The sequence below is a fragment of the Equus asinus genome, chromosome 24 (genome assembly GCF_041296235.1).
Source record: "Equus asinus isolate D_3611 breed Donkey chromosome 24, EquAss-T2T_v2, whole genome shotgun sequence".
Classification (NCBI taxonomy): Eukaryota; Metazoa; Chordata; class Mammalia; order Perissodactyla; family Equidae; genus Equus; species Equus asinus.
Genome location: NC_091813.1, coordinates 51087237 through 51109581, shown reverse-complemented (window position 1 = coordinate 51109581; position 22345 = coordinate 51087237). Strand labels below are relative to the sequence as shown.

Below are 22345 nucleotides of genomic sequence, written 5' to 3'. Positions count from 1 at the left end.
TTCTGATTGGAATGTTTGCTTTCCTTCTGATGAGTTTAGAGAATTCACTACACTCTGGATACAAGTGCTTTGTCAGGTATGTGATTGGCAGATATTTCTTCTTGGTCTGTAGCTTTCCATTTCATCTTCTAACAAGATCATTTGCAGTGCAAAAGCTTTCTTTATTTTGATCTAGCTTAATTTAGCATCTCTTTCTTTTATGGATCATGGTGTTGGTGTCAACTAAGAACTCTTTGCCTATGCCTAGATCATGAATATCTCCTCTAAAAGTATTACAGATTTCCATTGTATGTTTAGATCTAGAACACATTTTGAGTTTAATTTTATAAGGTATGAGGTTTAAGTCAAGTGTCATTGTTTTCGCCTATGATGTCTAATTATTAGAACACCATTTGTTGAAAAATCCATCCTTCTCCATGGAATTGCTTTCCTCCTTTCTCAAAATTCAGCTGGCGTACTTGTGGAGTTCTATATATGGAATCTCTATTCTGTTCCATTGGTCTATATGTCTATTCTTCTGCCAAAACCATGCTGTCTTGATTAACTGTTGCTGCATAGGAAATCTTAAAATTGAGCATTAGCTTTTATATGGCTACAAAGAATCTTATTTGGATTTTGGCAGGAATTCCATTAAACTTATAGGTTAATGTGGCCAGAACTGACATCTTTACAAAGTTGAATCTTGCAATCAATGAACATGGTATATTGCTCCATTTAATTTAGTTTTCCTTGATTTCTGTAATTACAAAATTTTGATTATCAACATGCAGACTCAGTACATGCTTGCTTAGATGTGCATCAAATATTTCTCTTTTTTTTTGGAGCAATTGCATGTGGTACTCAGTCTTTAATTTTTAATGTTTCCTTGCTAGTGTATAAAAATATGATTGACTTTTGTGTGTCTAGAATTAATATTTTGCTACTTTGCCAAACTCACGTATTAGTTCTAGCAGTTTTTCTGCTAATATCTTGGAATTTTTTTACATAGACCTTCGTGTCATTTGCACACAACCAATCTTTGCTTTTCCTTTCCAGTTTATATCCGTTTTATCTCCTTGCTTGTCTCATTGTCCTAGCTAGGCTTTTCCAGTACTCTACTGAATAGGGGTGATAAGAATGGACATAAATCTTCCCTGGTTATTCCAGTCATTGCTGACATGTGTTTGGACATTTATCTCATGCATCAGAACTAATCAGCACTATGCTACCTTACCCACTCCTTCGGTTTAGCTCCAGGACCTGCCTTAATGGTTCTGGTTTAGAGCAGCAGTTATTTCATTAAGTTGTAGTGTTGTATTAGTTTCCTCAGGCTTCTGTAAGAAAATACCAATATTCAGGTGGTTGAAAACAGCAGAAATTTATTGTCTCACAGTTGTCGAGGCTAGCAGTCCAAAACCAAGATGTCAGTAAAGCCATGCCCCCTCTGAAACCTGTAGGAGAGAATCATTGCTTGCTACTTCTAGGTTCTTGGAGTTTGCTGGCATCTTTGGCTTATAGATGCATCACTCCAAACTCAGCTTCTGTTGTGACATCACAGCCTCCATCTTGTGTCTTTTTTCTCTTCTAACATCAGTTTTATTGGATTAAGAGCCCACCACACTCCAGTATTTAAATATAACTAATTACATTTACAATGACCTTCTTTTTAAGTTTCTTATATTGCCTTTATGTTTCAAAAGTTTTTTTCTATATTGGAATTATTAACAGATTCACATATATTTTTCTAGTTATTCAAAATGATTTTATCTTAAATACTTAGTTATAAATACATATAAAATTAGCTTAGTGAATGATATGTTGTGGACACAGCTATATTTCTTCATCTAAATAATTAATGATTTAACCATTAGATGGTTAATCTATTTGTGATCCTTGATCTTTAGTGCAAACTTTGCCATCTGGTAAATTATTAAACAGATGCAAGTGTTTATGTCTGATTTCTGTACATTGATTTGAACTAAAGCATTAAAGTTTAATTACAAGAATAAAGGGATTTTGATGTTCGATTGATCCTAAATTTAATCGTAGAGAAAGAAAAAATACACACTACAGAAAAGTCTTTGAAGATATTTACCATTCATGTTGCATGCTCTCTGTTTTTTCCCTCTATCATACAGGCAACCAGTTCAGACTCTCTCCCAAATCATTTTAACTTTTAAAATTTCAAAGTATTCATCCAACTCATGGCAACCATTGTAAGTCCAGTGTTCTCATTTTTTTAAATTAGTAAAGTTTTATAATTAACACAGATGAGAAGCACAAGTTAATATGCATATTAAAATATGCTCTCTAGTTAGTGAATTTTCTCTATGTTTATTTTGCACTAATTCTATTCCTCATTTAGATCCCAGATGAACTTCAAGGGAAGGTCTTTCATCTTGCTTTGGAATATTCTATCAAATCTCTCATTTTGCTCCACAGTCAGGTGATGTTTCCAGTCTCCAATGGTACCTAGTGAGATAAGCACATGAACAGCATCTGGGTGAGGAAGTAGCACCATCAGGGCAAAAGTTTCCTGCAGCCCTCTTTAATCTCTTCTCCAAATCAAGCTAATGTCTGATAGTTCTCCGTGGGGTTCGATTCCCCACTTCTCCTTATAACGGGAGGAGCTAAGAAACAAACTTCAGCGAACACAGTAACACTGAAAGTAGCCTTACGGTCCACTTCCTTATCTGGTAGACTTCCACCAACCACTAAATTACAACTTTTCTTTGGAAGGAAAACCAAAACAAAATATATGAAAAGATCAGAAAATTAAATATATTTTACTAAATTCCAGGCACTATACTTGGCAAATTACTTCTTCCATGTAACATAAATCTTAACACAACCTTACAAGGTAAGTATTTCTTCATTTTTCAAATGGAAAAAATGGAGACCCTAGATTTACCAGTAATGAAGTGAAGGTCACAAAAGGTGCCTAGAGCTGCTACTGCTGTAGTTTCACTTGATAAAAGTTTGAAGCCATCATTAAGCCAATTTTTTAATGAAGATTAATAATTTGACATCTTCAGCTATCAGATTGTCTTATGAAAGCATGATTATTGTCATTTGGAACAGTTAGCAAGCTATTATGGGCATGAGAATTGCTTTATATCTGATCTAGCTGAGGAATGAGAAGTGAAGGTAAATAACAAAGGGAAAAAAATAATTTTTAAAGATATCAATTTCAAAAAATCTTTACACATTTAGATTTAATCAATGTCCATCATCATAATACATTTATGAATAAATTTGAGAAGAAAATATGAAATAGAGAAGTACAAATTACCTTTAGAATGGTATACATTAAAAAGATTAAATTAAAAAATTTTGAACTTAAGCAATATCAGGAAAAACACTCAATCTTATCTACTCCTAGCATGTTTTAGGAATACCATAAAAATTTATTGCACATTGTCAAATAAATTCATAGCAGGTTGGGTTAATGAAGTATCAATCTACTTTTTACAAGGAAGAAATCTGCCACATGGGATAATAACAGTAATACAACCTCAGTTCCCCACAATAAAATTTATGTTGTTTCCTTCTAGAACGTTCAAGAGAAATAAAGGAAAACAAGAATTGGAACTCTCCTGGTTGCATAGATCCACGGCCTTCATGCGGTACTTGCGAACAAATTTTAAAGATTAGGTAACATGGACTAGAAGGAAAGAATCTAATGTTCATTGGTCTGGTTTACGTGTCAGGCTCTGTAGTAAAGAATTGTTGGGTTTGCTGGGACACTTTTCATGGTCACTTTCAATTAGGATATTTGATTCCTTCAAGGGCCCATATGGCTGTACTTGGAGAGACATGTTGGCAGCACTCCTTAATTAGCATGGGGGCCAAGGACTCAATGGAACTCTCAACAGTTGTGCTCCTGTAAACCGTTGCTTATCACCTTTGCGCAAGAAACTTCCCTCGTCTGTTCTTCTCCCCAAGTCATGTTTTAGAATTTGCTCATAATTTGCTTGTGGATCAAACTTCATGTTCTCAAATGTTGCCTGTTTAACAACAGCTTCCACATCCTCTTCATTCAGTTGTCTCTCAAGAAAACTGCTGATTTTAAGCACAGAACTTCTGAGATCCTGAAGGAATTGTGAGTATGAGAAAGTATTCAGTTTAAAAGGACCATATAGTTACCATTGAACATCTTTATCACATTTTGGAAAACTAAAGATACCTGGCCTTATTTTAAGCCTAAAGTTTGACAAAGATATATAACTTCATTTATCCTTCTATGAAAAAGCGTGCTTTGGTTTTCAGCTTTGTTAGAGCTTCCTAATGCTTGATTTTATAACAATAGCTCACCTTCATTCTTTCAACCAACGCTTTTAGAATACGTTGTATTTTTCAGAAACTGTGCAAAGCGCTGAAGACGTTTAAGAGAACAATAGTATGCTATCTGTGCCTGTTAAGAATTTTTAATTTCATGAGTGAAAGAATAAAGCAAGTAGTTAGTTACAATGTGCCCAAGAAAGAACAGCGAGGGTCTAGAGGGCTTTGCCGGTGGCTTCACCACACATTTGAAAAAGAACTAGCAGCAACCATCCTCACACTTTTCCAAAAAATTGGAGAGGAGAACATACTTGCAAACACATTTCATAAGGCCAGATTTATCCTGATACCAAAGCTAGATAAAGACACTGCAAGAAAAGAAAACTAAAGAAGAACATCGCTTATGAAAGATAAGATGCAAAAATCCTAAACAAATTACTAGCAAAACAGATTCAACAACATACTGAAAGGATTATATGCCATTTTTAAGTGGGATTTACTTCTGGAAAGCAAAGAAGTTTCAACATATGAAAATTCATCAATGTGCTACACCACATTTACAGAATGAAGGGGGAAAAATACACAATCATCTCAATTGATGCAGAAAAAACATTTGACAATATCCAAGACATTTTCATAGTCAATGGTGCGAGACTGAAAGGCATTCTGCTAAGATCAGCAGCAAGGCAAGGATGCCACTTCTTGCCACTTGTACTCAATAGAGTACTGGGAGACCTAGCCAGAGTAATTGAGAAAGAAAAAGAAATAAAGGCATCCAGATTGGAAAGGAAGAAATAAAATTATCTCTGTTTGTAGGCAACATGATTTTATAAAGAGAAAACTCTAAAAGTTCCATAGAAATACTGTTAGAACTAATAAACAAATTCAGCAAAGTTGCAGGATCCAAACAACACAAAAAATCAGTTGCACTTCTATACAGTAACAATGAACATTCCAAAAAGGAAATAAAGAGAGCAATTCCACTGCATTGTTTGAGAAAATTGCGATCTTTTTCTATAAGAGCTTTAAGAGAAAAACTTGAGTTGACTAAGATCTATCTTTTTTTTAAAATTTTTTTTTAAGATTTTATTTTTTCCTTTTTCTCCCCAAAGCCCCTCCGGTACATAGTTGTATGTTCTTCGTTGTGGGTCCTTCTAGCTGTGGCATGTGGGACGCTGCCTCAGCGTGGTTTGATGAACAGTGCCATGTCCGCGCCCAGGATTCGAACCAACGAAACACTGGGCCGCCTGCAGCAGAGCGCGCGAACTTAACCACTCGCCCATGGGGCCAGCCCCAGACTAAGATCTATCTTCACTGACGGGAGAATTGGAAGGAAGATTCTCTTTCTATTATATGGTAACAACAACAAAAAATTGAAGGGCTGTGAAAAAATCGACATCAAAAATACATAAACAAGGGGCTACTTGGTGGAAGGTAAGAGAAAGGTGATACCTGGTGATAGTATATCGATGGCAGAACAGAGAAATATTCAAGAGATTTTGCATAGTTTACTCTGGGGTTGGTCTCTTTGTCCAAATTTTCTGTACGTTCTTTTGTTTATGAATGCCTTTTTTGGTGAGTACATTCTTATGGAGGAACTCAAATTTGAAAATAGGGAAGGAATCAGATTTGCATTTTGAGATGATAACTGGTTGAAGAATGGAGAATAAACAAAAGTGAGGTGAGATTTCAGGTAGGTGGACCAATTAGGAAGGATGCCATAGAAAGTAAGCAAAAGATGGTGGTGACCTGACTAGGGAAGAGGCAAAAGGAGGGAGATAAGTTGTGTCTCCCTCAAAAGTTTCAAAAAGAATACATGTAACTCAGTAATTGATTAAAGAAATGAAGATGCAAGGTGAAGGAGGTGTGAAGTAGGAAGCCTGCTTTCTGATTTAGGTCACTTGAGTCACAGTGCAATTCATGGGAGGAGGAGCAGCTTTTGTTGGGAGGTAATAAGCTCTATTTTGGACATGATTAGTTTGAAGCCCAAATATTAGATACAAAAGTAGGTATATAAAAGACAGTTACATTCTATACATGTCTGGGCTGCTGATATATATTCAGGATTCACCAATTTATTCCCCAACCCATTCCACTCTGGTTTACTGGACCTCATACGACACTTCACGTCTCTGGATGTAATGGACATTTAACTCTCTCTTTTTTACTGGACTTCTCAGCAGCCTTAAATATCTGAAAAGGATCATGAAGATCATTCCTGAAACATCTGCTTGGCTTCAAGGTCACTGCACACTCCTTGTTTCCTTTCTACATCTCTGATTTCTCCTTTGCTGTTTCCTTGGTGGGCTCGTTCCTCTCTACTCAAACTTTATACCTTAAGGTCTCTCAGTAATTGATTCTAGTTCCTATTTTCTTCTCACTCTCTCCCTCCTTCTCGCTCCCTGCCTTCTTGCCTCACCCATTATCTCCTCTCTTCCCACCCCCAATTTAATCCACGTTCATAGTTTCAGCCATGTTCTATACAATGATGATGGCCAAAATTAATATCATTGATATTTTTTGCCAGATTTCTTCTTTGAGCTTTAGACTTGTGTTTCCAAATACCTTCTTTTGGATACTACTAAGTCACCTTGAACTCTAAGGTCAAATCCAACCTCATAATCGTCTCTCTGTAACCTTGTCCTGCTTCAGTGTTGCCTAAGTACCTTCGTGATGACACCACTATATACAGAGACATGTGAGCCAGAAATGTAGCAAGCATCCTTGACGCCTCCCTCTTCCTCATTTTTCCGATCAATAGTCCCTCTCCTCTTTACCTCCTGAATATGCCTTAAACTCTGCATTCTCTCCAATTTCAATCATATCATTGAATCCAAGGCACCATTGATTTTCAGTGGATTAGCACACCAGTCTTTAACAAGTTAGCCTATATTCGCTATTATTATTTTTCAATCCACTAATGGGATGATATTTTAAAAATATTAATTCTATCACACTGCTATTCTTTTATAAGGGATAAAAGAAATCACTGACATCAACATTCTCTACAGTATTTGCAAAGTCTGGCTCCTAGAAACCTCTATCTTAATCTTTTATTACTTCCACTTGCTCTTTAACTTTTTTCCTCCCTTCTTCAAAGGTGTCATGTGCTTTACTGCTTCAGGGAATTAGCAAATTCACTTTCCCTGCTTAGAATTCTCCTTTACCTTTCTTTCTGTTGTTAACTGATATTCATTAGCTTACCCTTGTCCTGTTACTTTCCTGAAAACATTGCCTATCACCTTTGACTATCCAGATCCCCTTATTCCATATACTGATCTCATACCTGCAGTTTTTCTTACCAACACTTATCACACTTTTGAATTATGGATACCTGCTTGGGGAATACCTTTCTTTCTTTTTGGCTTATAAGCTCAATGAATAAAAGGTTCCATCCTCTTTTTCTCATAATTTAGTGCCTGTCACATGGTAAGCATTCAATAATTTTTGAAGACATGAGATAATGTATTACATATTAGTGAATCAACATATCAATCAGAGATCACAAAATAGTAAATGTCAAATGTGTCTCATTTGATTAATGCAATGTTTTATGACAGCTTTGAATGGATGCCAATGGGTAAACGTTCCATGATTTCATGTGAAAGCTACTTTTCAAGATTCTCTTAAAATAACAGGAAGAACTTGCATCACAGGGCACACATTCACCTCTGTTTAATTACCCATATCTTAGTCACTTCTCACCCAGGGCTCCATAGTGCCCTTTCTCTTTTTCAAGCTATGGCTGCTCTGGACATTTGAGTTTTCCTTCATTGCTACAGATGGTTACATGGAAAAGAATCACAAAAGGTGCCTGTGTACCGTGAGAAGAGAGCCCTGAGGAAGACCAGCAACTAAGGGATGGGCAGGATACTGGAAACCTACGAAGAAGCCTGAGAAGTAGTTAGATATGAAGATAACGAGGGGAAAGTGGTTCACTGAAACAAAAATAAGAAAGAGTTTTAAAGAAATAGTATTTTAAAAAATAATCTTCTCCTCTTACCTTCTTCATCTCCTCATACATCATGAACAGAATGTTGAAGTCATGTCTGTGCTCATACCAGCCTCTGATGTGATCAAACCAAAGGCTTCCTGACACTGTGGGAAAATTTAAGAAGTAACGAGGTGAAGATGTTGCACTCATTGAGGAGCAAAGTAAACTGTGTTTCTTTTCTGCTCTGGAGTCCTCAGAAAGAAAAATAAAGCTCCCACCCCTGGACTTCTATGCTACCTTTGTAAAATGGCGTTTTGGGAAACGAGTACATGATTTTAGCAGAAACTTGCCTTTCCCATGTATTCAGGAAAGCAGCAATGCAAAGACAAGGAAGCCCAAAGAACTAATTTTGAAGGTTTCCTTAAGGTAAGTCCCTTCCTTTTCCTTCTTCCTCCACCTAAAAACATACGTCTTTATTTCTCCTCCTGCTGTCTGTTTTAAAATCTCTGCATAGCAATTTTAGCTATCTACAACAAGACGAGACCTGAATGTAATCTGCTAAGTGAGTGAGAACCCTAATTTGTCAGTCCACAGTCCTCCTGCATCAATCTTTCCTCTTTAGTGTTGGAGTGAAAATTCCACAGCTGCCATAAGGGCTACCACAGGCCATGACAGAGCACAGAACCTACACCCACCCTCAGCAGTAGCTCTTCTGGAACACATGGATCGAGCTCTTTTGAACTGCTAGAATATTTCTGGTTCTCCTAGGCTTGGGTCAAAATTTTTCATAAACAATATGCCTCTGCAACCTGGACAATTCCCACAGTGGTCCCAGTGAGGCCGGAAAAGCTATTAGGTGGCAGATTCAGTTGAGAAACGATAGTAACCAGTTATGTCCCTTCTACCTTCTATCATTACCCTCTGTAACTCTCTAAGTTATGTTCCCTAAGCTAGAGAATTTGGCTAAATAGCAACATTGCCTCATAAACATGTTTTTCGGTGAATAAATTCAGTTACCTTTTCCATCTAAAAACTTTTTCATGAAATATTCTATATTCTCCGGAGCTTCTAACATAACCATCATATTTGAAAAATGAAAATATGAGATCAAAACATCCTTGGGGTTTCTGTAGATGTAAAGAATCTGCAAAGGAGATAGTAAATTCCTATCAGTTATTGGTTATCCTTAAAGTTATTTTTAACATCTGAATAATATTTCACTATATAAATGCATAATAATTTATATCATCCAGTTTACTCACGGAAATTTAGGTTGTTCACAACGTTTTGCTATTACAAATGCTGTTGCAAAGATAACTTTATTCCCATGACGTTTCACATATACAAGATTATAGGGATAACTTCTAAAGCTGAAATTATTTATTTGTAATGCTGATGAATATTGCAAATTACCTTGCATAGAAGGTGTTTCAACGTACCCTCCCTGAGCATTAAGTGATATCAGATATACAGCCAAGGTAGAATTGGAGAGCAGGGAAAACAAGGAAAGACTGGGCCAGCCCTGACGGCTTGTGGTTAAACTTTGGCACACTCCTCTTTGGTGGCCTGGATTTGGTTCCTGTGCATGGAACCACACCAGTAGTCTCTCTGTAGCCATGCTCTGAGGGTGGCTCACGTAAAATAATTAGAAAGACCTACAACTAGAATATGCAACTATGCCTTGCTCTTCGGGGAGGAAAAGAAAAAGAGAGGAAGATTGCCAACACATGTTAGCTTAGGATGACTATTTCTCAGCACAAAATTAAGGGGAAAATTACGCAACAGATGATGTTGAAGCAAATAATTATCCATACAGGAAAAAGAAAACAAAGTGGACTTTCCTCACACCATAAACAGAAATCATTGACAAATGGATTAGGTTTTAAATATGAATGCAACACTTTGACATCTAAAAAGTAAACAATATATATCTGGTCTTGGAGAAGGGAAGGATTTCCTAAACGGGAAAAAAAAGACTTAAAATGTTAAAAGTAAAACCAGAGACCAGACTTGAAAATTCCCTGAGCAGACAAGACCAGTTTAGTCATACAAGCAAAGCTTAATTTAGCTCAGTTTGCAAAGCGAACTCCACCTGGGTCATTTTTTGCTTATCACTCTGAAACTAACAAGCAAAACTTAAGCTGTTTCTCAAGATTGATCTGAAGGAACCACTGACCAAATCTCTGTCATTTAGAAAATTCTAATATTGTAACCAGTTGCTGTGAAGAATTAACAGTCACTACTTTCTCACTATATAAGCTGCTTCGTGACGATATATCCTAGATAACAAAAATTGAATAACCTAACTTTTCAGTGAAAGAAAAGGATAGATCTGATAGAATTACTTACACAACATGTAAAATTATACAGCAGTGGAAAACAATATTGAAAAACCAGAATAAACAAGGGCATATGGCAAAACCCCAGGGAAAAAGAAAATAAGTTACAATATAAAGTGCAGTAAAATGTAAAGCCAAGTGATTTAAGAGAACAACATATAATTTGTTTGCAATGACCAACGTAACAGAGATCTTTGTATACTGAATAATGTAATAAAAATAATAAGTGGCACAAATTCTAATAAGTCTTCAAAGTTTTTGATTTAGGGAAAATCACATTGGGAGATTTACACACAATTTCTTTAAACATAAGTATAAAAGGATTACCAGAAATAATTTACAAAACTATTTGACAAAAAATTTTACATATGTGTGTTAATGCTCCATATATGGAATATCCAACATTTTCTCATGTATGCTTGGAGCTACTATTGAATATTGAATATGAATAACTATTGAATATTGACCACATAGTTGACCATAAAACTTCTCAATGAATTTCATAAATTAGAACTCTTATAATACCATTCCCTAAGAATAGTGCAATAATTACTAATAATCATCGAGGACCAAGTTAGAAAAAGTATATAAACACACTTGGGGAGAAAAATCTTCAGAATAACTTGGACCAATTAGAAAACTAAAACTGCGGGCCGGCCCAGTGGCACAGGGGTTAAGTTCGCACGTTCTGCTTCTCCGCGGTGGGTTCGACGGTTTGGATCCCGGGTGAGGACATGGCACCCCTTGGCAAAAGCCATGCTGTGGTAGGCATCCCACGTATAAAGTAGAGGAAGCTGGGCATGGATGTTAGCTCAGGGCCAGTCTTCCTCAGCAAAAAGAGGCGGTTTGGCAGTAGTTAGCTCAGGGCTAATCTTCCTCAAAAGAAAAGAAAAAAAAAAAAACCTAAAACTGAAATAATAGATCTACAATTAATATATTATATAGGTATTAATGTAGATCTTAATTCTGTAGATTTAAACAAAGCAGTTGTCCCACTTTATGCTGAAATCGTAGTCTTAGCTACACTAAAAGATATGGCTAAACTAGAATATAACTAGACTAAAAAGGATAGTCATCACTTTAAAAAGTAAATATTGGACATCAATAATTCTAGTCATTTAATTAAAGAGGTCAGAAAAAGAAATGCGAGCAAAATATGAAGAAATAATGAATTAAAATAAAAGCAGAGATCAATGAATTACATAAAGTTATGTTTCAAAAACAAACTAGTTCTTTGGTGGAAAAAACCTAATACAATATCATAGAAAACTGCTGATATCCAAAACAATCTAATTAGGAAAAAATATGAAATATTTCTTCATTACAAATGAATGAAAGAGATGTAATCACAAAATTAGAGAAAATTCACCAGGTCATGAGACTATATGGTGTAATTATTTTCCATGTTTTGAAATATTGATGAAATGGGGATGATTTACTTTGAAAAATATTATAATATTTGTTTAGAGAAAGGAAACTAATTAAATAAACTGATGAGAAAAATGAAAATGTTGTAGAACCACGAAGCTGACATGATCAGATACATTTATAATGGACTTTAATCAAGTCTTCAAAAGATTCAGTTATTTTGTATTTTTTTAAACTATTTAACTTAGCAAAAATACAAAAGGCTTCAAAATGTATTTTATAGACTAGAATCACAGTGATACTAAAATCAAAGAAAGTCAGAGCAATCATTGCAAATTGAAGTCTAGTTTTTAAAATGATGACAGATTAAATTCCAGAGTAGTATTAACAAAACTCTCCCAGCACTATGTGAAACAAGGATTACAGTCGTAGCAAGTATGATTTGTTCCAGAAACAGGACATCATTAAATTATTAGTGGATTTCATTTTGCTATGGAATAAAAGAGGAAACACTACGGCGTCTTCAGAGTTGCCCCCAAAAAAGACATTTTACGTGATGAGAACTTTTCTGAATGAAGAAAAAAAGATAAAAGTAAAACTACAAGTAAACAAGAATAGAAAAAACAAATTTTTCAGTATTTCCTGCCTCAAAAGTCAATTGTGAAACAAAACAAAACACAAACAAGGAAAGATACTCAAAATCCTAGAGAATGAAGGACAAAAGAAGAATATTCCTCATCACCTCTATCATTCTATCTCTTTTTGCAGATTTTAACTATTGAAATAGAAAAAAGTGTAAATATTAGAAAGTAAAGGAAAATAAAATTTACTATAATTTAAGATGAACTATATTCCAGAGAATAAAGGGAAAATTAACAAATCTAATCAAAGAGATTAGGGGACAAAAGAGAGTACAAAACCAAAGCCTTTTTCTTTATAATGGCAATAACTAATAGGAAAGTCAGTAGTGAAAACAATGTCTAGTATTTACTAGCTAAAGAAATAACAAAAACTGGAAATTCAGGAAAAATTGTGTAAAGGACATACGAAGAACCACATAACACATTTGGGGGACGTGAAAGTAGACCTAACAAATAAAGAGCAATAGAGTGATGCTGGGTAGATGTTGGAATATTGCAGAGTTAATGATTGTTTCAGAATTAATCTAATATTTAATCAATTCCAATTAGCATCTAAAAATCATTGGAGGAATTAACATGAAAAAATAAAGTTTGCCTTATCAGTTACAATATTTAAAACGGTGAAGAACTGCCACGTATTAAACAGAGCTAACAAATTTTGGAATAAAGAATGCAGAAATCAGAGGTAGGGACTATGGAAACTTTGTCAAAAATGTCGACTTCAAAACTTTAGGGAAAGAGTAAATGCTTACACAAATCGCATTGGGTCAATTGGCTAATGCCCTTGGCAAATGCCACACAATAGTCATATTTTGAATCACATGCAATAACAATGTAATTACAATTAAATGTGCAAAACAAAAACATTATTAGAAAAAATCCCTGGAAAGTATTTACATAATCTCTGTGGTGCAGAAATGTGTTCTTAGCAAAACTCAAGAGCCATAAGTTATGACGGAAAGATTGATAGATGGCTTGCGTAAGATCAAAGGATTCAACAATTCTCAAAGGTAATCTATTAACCAGGAAAATATTTGCCCCATGTAAATGCTTCTGCAAAACAGTAAATAAAAGGCAAGCTAAAGAAAAATAGCAAAGAATATAAAGGATATTTCAAGGCTGGAAGACCATAAAAACATGATCAAACGCATTAAAACCAAAAGAACTCCAAATTTCTCAAGAATTAGATTGCTTTTACTTAGCACATTAGCAAAGATTGATCATTCCAATCACTGGTGAGCGTGTGAGGGAAAAAGCATGTTTATTTGATGTTTGATGAGGAGTAAGTTGATAGATTACAGAAGGGAAGTAGATCATACCTACTGCCACTGAAAATATTTGGACACTTTAACCTGAAAACTCCACTTATGGGATATATTTCACTAGATCACAAAAGTGTAAAGATCTGTAAGAATGCTTACTTCAACGTGATATATGCATTTGCTGCAACCTACCTGTCCATCAATACACATTCAATATTGTGTAGCCATATAAAATGCTATTTATTAACCATTAAAAAGAATAGAATTTCATGCACTGACATAAAAGCAGTTTGGCTGTATGTTATATAATTGCACTGCAGAAAAAGTGTGTCTTGACACACGCTATGTATATACTTATAATACTTATATACTTATAAATATAAGTGTATAATATATATACTTATATTTTTAATGTGTAAAACAAAATCATAAAAATTGTCATAATCATATTTAAAAGAATGTGAATGAGTGGTGCTGGAGAACAAAATTGGAAGAAAGTACTTCTGTTTGTGCAAAAGGTCCATAAGCTACTTCTGTGACATACTTTAGCCTTTTTGTTCTTGAGACCTTTTGGTGCTAAATAATATGGGAGGTGGGACGCGAAGAGACGAGGCGATGGTCTCTTCTGATGCTCCATCTTGGGTACACCATGTTCAAGGAAGGGGACTCTATCAAGTGTTTCCACCGTTTCAGTTCTGTTACGATGTCCCTCAAAATAAATCAAGCTTAATATCTGCTGAGCCCAGACGGTACCTGTAAAAATAAATAATTTTCTTTTCAACCCGGAATAAATTTTTAATAACTCTCAATAGTAACGCTTTTTATTTAACCACTCTCAGTACACACATGAATTTGTTCGAGTTTTTGTGTTTGTATTTTACATTAAGATGAGTAAAGATAAATCAAGGGCTCAGTTCCTTTGTCACTCTGAGCAGCTGTGCTTGTTCTGAGTCCACGATAGGAGTGGTTCAGACTAATCCTTCCTCCTTCTGTTTCCTCTACTTCGTGCCAGGTCCCTTTCTATGATTTTCTGCGCTACCTCTGTTTCTCCTTCCCTAGTCTCCTTTCTTAGTGCTTGATCTCTTAGAAGTACAGACAACTAAACGTCAAGGCTCTTTTCACATCTTTTTTTTCTACTTGTGTAGCATATGTCTTTCCCTATAAAAAGTGGTGATAGCAAGCATTCTTGTCCTGTTCCTGACTTTAAATGCACTATTTTAAATGTTTCACTATTGCATATGATGTTTGTGGTAGTGTTTGGTAGATTCTGTTTATCGGGTTAAAGAAGTTTCCTTTTCTCCCTGGTTTGCTTATAGTTTCCATTATGAATGGATGCTGAATTTTATTGAATGCTCGTTCTGCATCTATTGAGGTGATAATTCCGGCTCTGTCCCATACTCTCCTAATGTGGGTGAACTACATTAACAAATTTTTAAAGTAATTTTGACTCTTGAATTAAACCCACCTAGGTCATACAGTATTTTTTGCATTGTTGTATTTGCATTGCTTATATTCAGTTTAGGATTTTTGTATCTATGTTCATGAAGATATCACCAAGTTCTAAGAGGATGTGAGATGCCAAAAATCTTACAAATGTCACTACCTAACTGATTTATCTACATGATAGATTTGGTACAATGTATGGTGAATCCTGGGGAGACTCACTAATCTTCCCTCCAAGATGATCAAGGAGCCAGCAGGCTGGACTGAGGACTGGTGTGTGGTGTCCCAAATACTTGGGCTGGACTAAAGGTAAAGGAAAGACTCTTTTATGACTGCAGTATTGGACTAAAACTAGGCAAACTGAGATTTCATCAATATCTAAGAGAGGAAAACACCCTAATATCAGTTGTATGTGGAGCAGAGAGGAAGACACCAGGGATAAGGCAATGTGCTGCTAATTTGGGGCAAGTGCACAAGGGCATGAATTCCAAAGTAAATGGAAAAAGGGAGGGACTGGAGCATTTTCATGAATGTCAGGAATAACCTTTTTCTATGCTGACGTAGACTCTAGTGTGTCTTCGAGCAATATTAACCACCCCATACAACATCGCGTCAACGGCACCAATCACCTTATGTTCCAGAGACCACAACATAAAAAATGATTAATTTTACAATGTTTGATTTGAGGGCAATTTACTTTAGTCCAAAACAATTTCATTATCTTAGAGAAATACAAAGCATTTAGAACAATTGAAGAGCATATTAGGAGTTAGTTCTGACAGTGAAAAATGCTACTAGGAAGGATCCTGCTGGATTTTTAAATATATTTTCTTCCAGTGTCAGACCAAGCCAACAGGTCAGCAATTACCAAGTATCACCCTTGGCTCAGTATTTGATTTCTTCATATGTGTCATCAGAAATGACAATATATGGAGCTCAAATAAGCTTACATCATAGAGATCTGAGATTTATTTAAGCTTTTTTCTGATTCTAAATAATCGTCTAAAGATAGACTGAGCTACTGTCAACGTGTAGAAAAGGGCACCTCTGTGCACATGTATTACCAAACCAGAGTGAAGATGAGAACAGGTGGCCCACTCCTCAAACTTACCAGATTTTGGATATGTGATTATGAAGACATCATCATGTCTAACTTCAAATTCCTCTAGATTTTTCAGTAGGTCAGTATTAGCAGTAGAACGTATAAGATAATAGCCTTTAAAGTTCAATAAATATGCATCTGTGTTGTCCATAATTATTCACCTATGAGCAAAAACAGATAAAATGATTTTCAAGTTCTTAGTATTTTATAATAATGACTAACACTTATTTAGTGTTCACTGTACGCCAAGCAGTGTTTAAATGTCCTATGTGTATCAACTCATTTACCATCCTCTTCACAGCAACCCAACGTTGCTAGAGGTATTGTTATTATCACTGTCTGAAAGATGAGGAAAGTAAGATACCAGGAGTTTAAACAGTTTTTCTAAATCCCCATGAGGGAGGTGTTATCATGATTCTAAACATACAGTTGGAGAAATTAAGGCACAGGAGTTTCTGCAAAGTGTTCAAGGTGGCCCAGCTGGCAGAGCCGGCAAGATTTGATGCCAGGGAGTTAGGCCACAGAGTCCATGCTTCTAATCCATTTAACATACGGTTTCTTAGGATTTTATATTTTTATTCTTTGCACTTTATTTTTTGTTATAGAAATAGAAAATTCTTTGATGAATATGCTCTTTATTTCTTCTTTTTCCTGATACATGAATACTCTGCGAACTTCTTTTTTTGTGTGTGTGAGAGAGATTGGCCCTGAGCTAACATCGGTTGGCAATCTTCCTCTATTTTGCATGTGAGATGCCATCTCAGCATGGCTTGAAAGTGGTGGCTAGGTCCACAGAAAGGACCAGAACCCACGAACCTTGGGCTGCAGAAGCGTAACACACGATCTTACCCTCTCTGCCACCAGGCCAACCTCAATAATCTGCTAAATTTGAAAGAAGTTTCTTAGGCTTTGGGATCTGATACACTGTTTCAAATGCATTGTAGAAAATGCTCTGCATGAGTGATACCAATTGGTTTTGCTTTGGAAATGTTGCTCTCGTATAGTTGCAAGCTACTGCATAGCACTTCCTCCATATTCCAGTAGAAGTTTGTTAGAAATCTGAAATAAATCTAAGTAAGAAAGTCAAAATAAAAATAGTCTAAAGACATTTCTATTCCAAAATCAGACCAGCCGAGCATTTCTTTATTAGCTCTGCCTGAGAAAACTATTCTTGAATGTTACATAAATGAGAGAATCCCAGAAGTTCTAGAACCTTAAGTTACAACCAGCACACGGGCACATCTCGTTGTATTGCACCTCACTTTGCTGTGCTTCAAAGGTATTGCTAAGGTAATTAATGAGAGCGGCTATACCAAACAACAGATATTCAGCGTAGATGAAATAGAAGATGAAGATGCCTTCAAGAACTTTCATTCCTAGAGAAGGGAACTGAATGCCTGGCTTGAAAGCTTCAAAGGGTAGTCTGATTCACTTGATAGGGGAGAAGGCAGCTGGTGACTTTAAGTAGAAGCCAATGCTCATTTACCACTCTGAAATTCCTAGGGCCCTAAAGAATTAGGCTAAACCTACTCTGCCTGTGCTCTATAAATGCAACAACAAAGCATGGATGACAGTATATCTATTTATAGCATGGTTTAGTGAATATTTTAAGCCCACTGTTAAGACCCATTCCTCAGAATAAAAGATTCTTTTCAAAATATTACCATTCATTGACAATGCGCCTGGTCACCCAAAAGGGCTGATGGAGATTTACAATGAGATTAATGTCATTTTCACGCTTGCTAACACAACATCCATTCTGCAGCCCACGGATCAAGGAGTAATTTTGACTTTCGAGTCTTATTGTTTGAGAAACATATTTCCTAAGATTATAGCTGTCATAGGTAGTGATTCCTCTGAGGGATCTAGGCAAAGTCAATTGAAATAAAACCTTCTGGAAAGGATTCGCCATTCTAGAATCGTTAAGAATATTTGTTATTCATGGGAAGAGTCAAAATATCACCCTTAACAGCAGTTTGGAAGATGTTGATTCCAACCTTTGTGGAGACTTTGAGGGGTTCAAGACTTCAGTGGGGGAGGTAGCTGCAGATGTAGTGGAAACAGCAAGACAATCAGAATTAGAAGGGGAGCCTGAAGATGTGACCCAATTGCTAAAATCTCGTGGTTAATGCATGAGGAGTGGTTTCTTATGGATGTGCAGAGAAAGTGGTTTCTTGAGATGGAATCTATTCTGGGTCAAGATGCTGTATAGATTGTTGAAATGATAACACAAGATTTAGAATATTACATAAACATAGGTGAAAAAGCAGCAGCGGGGTTTGAGAGGATTGACTCCAATTTGGAAACAAGCTCTACTGTGGGTGAAATGCTATCAAACAGCATCTCATGCTACAAACAAGAAATCCTTTGTGAAAGGAAGAATCAATCAATGCAGCAACCTTTATAGTTGTCTTATTTTAAGAAATGCCAGAGCCACCCTAGCCTTCTGCAAGCGCCACCCTGATCAGTCAGCAGCCAGCATGATCCAGGCAAGACCCTCCTCCAGCAAAAAGATTACAACTGGTTGAAGGCTCAGATGATAGGTAAACTTTTTTAACAATAAAGTATTTTTTAATTAAGGTACGTACAATCCTCTTTAGGCATAATGCTATTGCACACTTAACAGAGTACAGTACAGTGTAAACATAACTCCTGTATGCACTGGGAAGCCAAAAAGTTTGTGGGATCCCTTTAGTGTGATATTCCCTTTATTGCCGTGGTCTGGAACTTGCCCCTCAATACCTTCAATGTACGCCTGTATATTTCAGTTATATACTTTAAAAAGTTGAAGTGCACACAAAGAAAATAAACTTCTCAAAAAATTGCAAATATGGCTTTATGTAACTTGCACGTCAAAAAAACATTCAATTCCCTTACAAACAGTCTAACTCATCTGATCAATAGGGCAAAGTCCAAGGTGAGTTTTGCTGGGTGAGAGAGAAAATCATTTGTCTTAGAATCATCAGGGTTTCTGGGGAAGCGTTCATTTTCTAGCCCCTTACCAGACTGATGGAATCAGAATTTCTGAGAAGAGTTATTTGGAAATCTACATATTATCAACCCCTCCATTCGCACTAAAAAATGTGAATCAAAATAGTGATAAAGCACTCCCTTGGTTCCAGCGGATGTTTTATCTCAACTTCCAGAGAAGCCTTGTGGGATGCTACTTGACTCTCAATTAAAAGATCCAGTTAAGGCCCTACTAAGCCAGTAGAGGTTTCCTCAGTCAAGTCAAAGTCCAGACAACTTCAACTAAAGGGAATTGAGAAACGACTAGACTGGCTGATAAGCCACAAAGAATGGTTTCAATCCAGGTAGATGAAGAGCTATGTTGACATGGGCATCACAAATTTTCCAGGAAAAACCTCGGGGAACTCAGCCTTTGGAGTGTTAAAGGGAGAATTTACACTGTACAAATGGAGAAGTCCATAAGTAGGAAACACAGTTGAAGTGAAAGATGAAAGCAAAGATGAGAGTGTGATTCACTATCACACTCCCCTGACACCCCACAATGCCACCCACAGACACACACACACACACACACACACACACACACACACACATACACACACCAATTCCAGAAACTCAGGATGCTGAAAACAGACGAACCAGTATCAGGCAGCCCACACAAACATTATGAACATCGCTCCTCGTTTGCTGTTTGTTATGTTCAGTTTGTCCTGCACAGTCTCAGGAGACAGACAATGATAAGAGCTGTTGCGCCACAGAAATAAGGGAAAAACAGTGGGGTTTGGGGTGGATTCATGTGAGATCTCAGCATTGGCTAGTCACATATTGTCTTCATTTCCTTGATGAATAGAGAAGACAGTGATTGTATAAAGAGAAAAAGATGTCTTGTTTCTCCCTCTTATTCTCGTGACAAAGTCCAAAAGAAAAGGAGGAAAAACAGGAAATTGAGGAGAACAAAATAAGTACATTTGTATGCTGAAGAGAGGGTAAGACTTGAAAGAGGCTTCAAGACTACCCTTTAACTACTCACTGTTGCAGATCAACTGATGAAGCAAAATCCACTTCTGATGGGATTTTAAGGATGACAAGGATTGATGTGTTGCTGAGACAGAAATACTCCCTACGGAGTTTGTCTTTGCCAGTGAGCAGTGTTCTAGGGAGTCAGCTCAGTTTGGGTAAATAAATTGGGTAAGATTTGTTGACATTAGGAAAAGGACATAGGGTCCCTCCAGAGACAGCAAAGGTGTCAAACTGATGGAGAAAGTGAAGAGAACTGCATTTACCCAGTAGTCATAATTACTTAACTTTAGCAACTATATAACAAACAACAAGATGTACTTGTAAGCTATAGCAACAAGTTGCTTGGGAAAGAAGAATGATCAGTAAAGTCATTGAGACCTGTCTTAGGGGGCTGGTATTCCTTCTTCAGGTCTTTATTTGCACCTTCCTATGTACAACTAGCTATGGCTGTGAGAGTTTCTAAGGGCCTTATAAACTCACTGAGCATTTAAATTCATTTTCTAAAATGCCCGGGCTTGTCCAGCCTCAATGATACACTTGCACTTGTGTTTTTTTTTAATTACTTCATTGAGATGACATTGGTTTATAACATTGTGTAAAATTCAGGCTTATGTTACTGTATTTCAGCTTCTGTATAGACTGCATGGTTTTCCCCACCAATAGTCTAGTTTTTGTCCATCGCCATACATATGTGCCCTTTTACCCCTTTTGCCCTACACCCTACCCCCTTCCCCTCTGGTAACCACCAATCTGTTCTCTGTATCTATGTGTTTGCCTTACATATACGAGGGAAATCATGTAGTGTTTGTCTTTGTCTGGCATATTTAGCCCAGCATAATACCCTCAAGGTCCATCCATGTTGTCGCAAATGGCATGATTTTGTCCTTTTATGGCTGAGTAGTATTCCATTGCCTATACATATATATTCTACATCTTCTTTATCCATGCCCCCATTGATGGGCACTTGGGTTGCTTCCATGTCTTGGCTATTGTGACTAATGCTGCAATGAACATTGGGCCACATAAATCTTTTTGAATTGATGAATTTCCTATTCTTTGGATAAATACCCAATAGTGAAATAGCTGCATCACATAGTATTTCTGTTTTTATTTTTTGAGAAATCTCCATACTGTTTTCTGTAGTGGCTGTATCAGTTTGCATTCCCACCAGCGTTGTATGATGGTTCCCTTTTCTCCACATCCTCTCCAAGCACCTTTAAATTCACTGAGTATTTAAATTCATTTTCCAAAATGATCAGGGTTGTCAATCCTAAGTGATGCCCTTCCACTCTTGTATTTTGTTTTGAAGCAAACATCGCAGAAGATCCGGGCCATCTTTTCTAAATCCTGTAATATGTGAAATTTGTCTCAGACCTGTCCTTGCATCTCCCTCAGACGCTGACTCATTCTTCAGTCACCTGTTGCCTACATGAGCTGCTCTTTGATAATCATTTTTCATATTACATTTGTGGTCGACCTTTTACTGGTTACTTTTCCAGTGAACTTTTCTTATAGTCAGTGGTTTCTTATAAGTGTGAGGACTGTGATGATGCTATCAGAGCCCAAACAGATTACAGCTTCTGTCATCCCTGTTCGTTTAGCACAATTGGATAGATCACAAAGGAATATTTAGAAATTTATCATTTTTTCCCATTCATTCATATCTGTGTACATAATACTTCTTTTAACTTAGGTATGTCTTGTTTATCCTAAGGATAGTACACGAGAGTATCTTTCTTCTCCTGTATCCATTGCCAATATTCTTTGCCCAGAAAATGCACTCTTTTCTTTATCTCTCACAACTCTAAGCCTACATCCTTTATCTACAACACTTCAGAAAGTATTTCTTTTTATAGGATGATACCCTTTACCTTACAAGTTAGGAATTCTTTCTCAGTTATTACCCTAAATATGCAGCCACAGCCTTAACTGCAGACGTATCCCCACACTCAGTCCTTTTCTCTAGATCCTCTCTTCACCGTCTCTATCAGAGCCACATTGACCAT

General features: G+C 36.4%; 1 protein-coding gene and 1 pseudogene across 1 annotated transcript; one reads left to right on the top strand and one right to left on the bottom strand.

Annotated features, from left to right (window-relative positions):
* LOC106847067 (amine sulfotransferase-like) overlaps positions 1–22345 on the top strand; it is a 175475-nt pseudogene that overhangs the window by 29916 nt on the left and 123214 nt on the right.
* Positions 1343–20457, bottom strand: LOC123280497 (amine sulfotransferase-like). Its single transcript, XM_044757537.2, has 7 exons — positions 20350–20457; positions 16359–16510; positions 14349–14557; positions 9212–9338; positions 8264–8358; positions 3884–4070; positions 1343–2451 (listed from the first exon to the last, which is right to left on the bottom strand). The coding sequence occupies exons 2-7, from the start codon at positions 16498–16500 to the stop codon at positions 2330–2332; spliced, it is 882 nt and encodes a 293-aa protein (XP_044613472.1). The 5' UTR covers positions 16501–16510; positions 20350–20457; the 3' UTR covers positions 1343–2329.